Genomic DNA, 4,696 nt, shown 5'->3' with positions numbered 1-4,696 from the left:
AACAATTATACATGGCAAGTTATTAGTTATTACTAATATTATGAATACCATTTTAGACCCGTTTCGTTTTGCCTAATGAAATTGAATATTTTAGTACTGACCTATTTCGATGTACCGTTTCAAGGTATTTTAGGTTCCTTAAAAAAATTAAAATAATATATATATATATATATATATTCTTATACTATATAGAATTATCAACCCAAAGAGGTAAATCTCAAATAATACAAATTATATATTTTTTGATCCAACAAATTATTTATTCATTGCAGTACAATCACTTTTTTAGAATATTAAAACATAAATATATACATAGATAATGAAAAACTACAACCAAAAATTATGTTGGGAAGATTCAATAAATAAGTTTGAAACTTTCAAACTCTCTTGTCGCTTTTTGGGTTTTGCCCTTTCCAATGCTTTGTCATGTGGGTGGGGTCAGCAAACTAAAAGGCAAACATAAAGAAGATACAAAGCAGAAACCAAGCAAAATCTTAAACAGAAGGCATAGATTAAAGACAAAAAATGAAAGAAGAGGCAAAGAGTATGAGACGAAGCAAAGAAGAAGAAAATAAGGGGCAACCTCTCACTTGTTTATGATGGCTGGGGTTGTTCTTCAAGAGATCGGCAGTGGCAACATGCTTGCAAATGAGTTTGTTGGCCAAAATAGCCAAATACCACGTTTTGACAAAATTTGCAGCAAATTAGCACTGTTTCAGAAATATTTAGCAATCTATCACTTTTTTAGTACTCGAGTTTCACAAAATTGAGTTCTAAATAATACTCGAGTTCCTAGTGAGTCGCTAGCGTGACACTGCTGACCTAGAATTTGTGTAGTTAAAAAAATAATGTACTACACAATATTAGTGAAATCGAGTTTCTTTATGGTACTCGAGCTTCATACAGTCGAGTACCTTTTTTTTTTTTTTTTTCTCCAAAGCTTTGGCACTTTCATGAAACTTGTCAAGTCAAAGAAAATGGCAAGCATTTATGGCCAGTGTCATTCATTTCAGCCAAAAGAAAAGAAACATGCATCAGGTGTTGTTCCTCGACATCTTCTTTGACAATTCATGAAGAACATTTAATGCAAACTCTTTCATTTCTTCACACATGAAACTTATTGAATATCATGCATCTTCTTGACATGGGCATGCGAGCCATTTAATGGTTTGTTGGCTAATGTTAAGCCACTAAATTTGACTATTCAAACCATTCCAACAAGGAAAAAAAAAAAAAGTTACTCGACTGTATGAAGCTCGAGTACTATAAAGAAACTTGATTTCAGTAATATTGGGTACCACGTTATTTTTTTTTATTACACAAATTCCAGGTCAACAGTGCCACGCTAGCAACTCACTAAGAACTTGAGTTCACTGAACTCGAGTACTATTTAGAACTCAATTTTGTGAAACTCAAGTACTAAAAAAGTGGTAAATTATTAAATATTTCCGAAACAGTGCTAGTTTACTACAAATTTAGCCAAAACATGGTATTTGGCTATTTTCACTTGAGTTTGTTAGTTTAGGATTTTTTTTTTTTTTTTTTTTTCTTTTGGAAACTAGTATCGGCTGAAATTGACTAGAGTTGGCTGGAATTAGACTTGAGGTAGAACAGGTTCCAGATTACACCCCAGTATGAGATATTCTAGCCGTTCCGACCGGAACGAAATGAATTTAATAACATTAGTTATTACAAATTGTTATTGGTGAACAAAAAAATAATTTCAGTGATAAATTTAAATTAGAACTAATAATAACCTACCACCTATGATTTATTATAAAAATATTGTAAACGTAGCGCTTCTCAATTTATAATGGCAATATGAAAATGAATTTTCTAAACAAGTGAATATATATCCTTCAACCTTGTAATATTTTCCTCAGGAGTGTAGGCAAAAATTTTTGTATGGGGGGCAACTTATCTATATATATATAAAACCGAAGCCTCAACCGTTCCCACAATTTTCCACGTCAGCACAATTTTAAAATATATATATATATATATTAAAAAAAATTCTGAAACCAAAAAAAAAAAAAAAGCAAAAAAAATCTTTTCCAAAACCCGATAAATACAAAACCAGCCTACAGCAGACCCCTGCCTTCCTCTCTCTTCTCTATTTCTCTACCCTCTCCTTCCCCAAAACCTAACACTGAAAATCAATCCACACTTGAATGAAGAACCTGTCATGCAGAATCCTTCAGAAAGGGGTCTAGATGAGAGAATGGATCCAAATGGAAAAACCGGGTCTATAATGAAGCCTGGTGATATGTCTGTGATATATGTCTGTGAATTGCCTGAGATTAAGGAGAAATTTGACCTAGCCAAAGCTATGTCTCTTGGTCTTAAACCTGGCCCAAAGTATTGTGAACTGCAACTCGGAAATTCAGTGAAGTCAGATCACCAAAATATCACGGTGGGTTCCAGAAGCATGCGTTAAAGATATATTATGAGGCTCTTGCCTGTGCTTTATTGTTTCTGAAGTCTGTTATGTGGTCTAGGTTTTAATCTATAGATTTATTTGCATTTTTTTTAGGTTCATCCTCCACCTTTGAGCGCTGACTACAGCCATCAAAACTAGGCAGATTGCATCAGATGGTTGAATCAGAACTTTGTTTCAGAAAATTGGGGTTCGTTTTCTTCTTCTTCTTCTTCTATTTCTTATTTTTTGAGATTTTCAAACCCTAGGTTTGATAATCTACCATAGTTTTTTGTCTCCATAACGGAGTCCGAAGGTTGTTAAAACCGCAATTAGAGTCTTCTAAGTAAAAATCCCAACCCAGGTTGGGGTTTCTTTTAGAGAAACCTTTAAATTTAACATAGTCCTAAAATAGGGACCCCAATTTGGTAGCATGTTTTTGGACTTCTCTTTTGGGTAGAGGGTGGAGTGGGGGAGAGCAACAACCCAAGTTCCAATGACTGTAAGTCCGTTTGTGTTTGTTTTTTTTTTTTTTCTTTTCCATTTGTTGAATAATTGAGGGAAAAGAAAGAAAACACAAAATTTAATTGAATCTGATTTTCTTGTGCTATATATAATCAACTATGGGTTGATTATATATTTCAATTTTGTATGTTCTTTTTTGGGTTAAGAATTATCATACTTGCTAAAATTCTTCACATATTTTATTTCATTACAGCAATTACTACAGTTGTCACAATCTTTGAGATTTTTGAAGAACAATGGACAGGCTACTGAGAAGAGTAAGAATCCCATTGTCCCAATGCTAATAATCATTTCATGTACATGATAATAGTGATGATTTTTGTTTACGGAATTGAACAAAAGTTTTTACATCTACTGTTGGCATGAAAGACGAGAACAAGGGTCATGGTGTTCAAAAGGCCAAGGTGGTTTTTTCTTTTTCTTTGGGGGAAGGGGTGGTGTGCATTTGGGTGTATCTTGGTTCAGTTTGTTAAATTTGCTTTAAAAAATTATGATTATTTCTGATCTCTTTCTTTTTGGTTTTTGACTTTCTATTCCCCTGAATTTAGATTGAAATTGTGCTGGGGAAACCTGAGAAATTTGACTTCTCTGATGACCACTGCTGTGACTCCTGCTATGACTCCTGCTACAACTGAGCCTTCAACTGCTTATTTTCCTGGGTTTTTGGGGGGGGGGGGGTGTGGTTGGGGAGCTAGAATGACAGCTGTGTTAAGGTTTTGTTTTGAGAATCAAATGAAATACAATTTCTGCTCAGCTGCATAGTCTTATGTACATTTGATATATTGCAAATATTTTTGCAATTAATTTCTCTTGGTTTGAAACTTTTTTACTTAGTCTTTTAGACATATAATTGATCTTTATAGATTGATTTATATTTGTATGGAGGGCTGTCCCTTTGCTGAGGTATGGAAGGCTGTCCCTTTGCTGAACTCTAATGCTAACAAGTGCTAGCATGAAACTTGAGAAAGGGGCGAAGTCTTCTTGCCAATAACTATGTTTTGCTAATTTTGCTAATTTCATTTTCTCTGTTGCTATGAGGTAGGAACGCAAAGTGGAGGTCTCCACAATCAGCTGTATTACCTAATTTCCATCTTCCAATGCACAGTTTGGAAGTTAAAAATAGGTAAATTATCAAATGACATTTTCTCCATATAGATGCATTTTTCATACCAAATATGTGGGTTGTTGTGTCATCTGTAGTGCCTTGTGTTTAATGTTTTAAATGTCTGGTGTGTGAATGTGTAGTGTACTTATAGTTTTTTAGTGCTACAACTGCTAATACTACCGCTACTACTGTTGCTAGAATGCAACCAAGTGTTGTTCATAAATCACTGTTGTTTGGTACCCTTGCAACTTATTGAAGCATACAAATATATATGCATTATTTAATCACACATCCCTACATTGTGCAATGCTGGAATGAATTTTTTAGAAGTTTTCTACTTTTATTTGTTATTGGCCAGAATTTGTGACTTTTTAAAAATAAAGGGCAAATATAGTAGGCACCCCCAAGGTTTTTTCCCTTTTAACTCACACCCTTTTAATTTTCATTATTAAACCCATTTTTTCACATATTATCTGTTTCCTTATTTATTTATTTAGGGTTGTTTTTTAGTTTGGAAGACCACACAGATTTTGACTCTTTTTTTTTCCCCTTTTGGAATTTTTTTTTTTTTTTGGGGAAGATTGCACAAATTTTGACAACACTACCAAGCCACAAAGTCTTTGTGAACTGCACTCAAGCATGCCTTTAGT

At 33.7% G+C, this 4,696-nt stretch overlaps 1 protein-coding gene across 2 annotated transcripts; it reads left to right on the top strand.

The window, feature by feature from the left end:
- The first annotated feature begins 2,091 nt into the window (after positions 1 to 2,091).
- On the top strand, positions 2,092 to 4,491 carry LOC115973189. Of its 2 annotated transcripts, XM_031093436.1 has the most exons (3): positions 2,092 to 2,413; positions 3,135 to 3,198; positions 3,984 to 4,491. In XM_031093436.1, the coding sequence occupies exons 1-3, from the start codon at positions 2,186 to 2,188 to the stop codon at positions 4,094 to 4,096; spliced, it is 405 nt and encodes a 134-aa protein (XP_030949296.1). In that variant the 5' UTR covers positions 2,092 to 2,185; the 3' UTR covers positions 4,097 to 4,491. The 2 variants fall into 2 exon arrangements, 1 of the variants encoding a protein (XP_030949296.1); XR_004087639.1 differs by lacking the exons at positions 2,092 to 2,413; positions 3,984 to 4,491 and adding an exon at positions 2,801 to 2,918 and having other exon boundaries at positions 3,135 to 3,385.
- Positions 4,492 to 4,696: the final 205 nt, after the last annotated feature.

Source organism: Quercus lobata, unplaced genomic scaffold (genome assembly GCF_001633185.2).
Source record: "Quercus lobata isolate SW786 unplaced genomic scaffold, ValleyOak3.0 Primary Assembly Scq3eQI_1842, whole genome shotgun sequence".
NCBI classification, from domain to species: Eukaryota; Viridiplantae; Streptophyta; class Magnoliopsida; order Fagales; family Fagaceae; genus Quercus; species Quercus lobata.
This window is presented reverse-complemented; position numbering and strand designations above follow the sequence as displayed.

Coding starts and splice junctions, on each gene's coding strand:
- LOC115973189 (XM_031093436.1), top strand. CDS start 2,186: ATGCAGAATCCTTCAGAAAGGGGTCTAGATGAGAGAATGGATCCAAAT. Junction 2,414..3,134: donor CAGATCACCAAAATATCACG/GTGGGTTCCAGA, acceptor ATTTCATTACAG/CAATTACTACAGTTGTCACA. Junction 3,199..3,983: donor TGGACAGGCTACTGAGAAGA/GTAAGAATCCCA, acceptor GCTATGAGGTAG/GAACGCAAAGTGGAGGTCTC.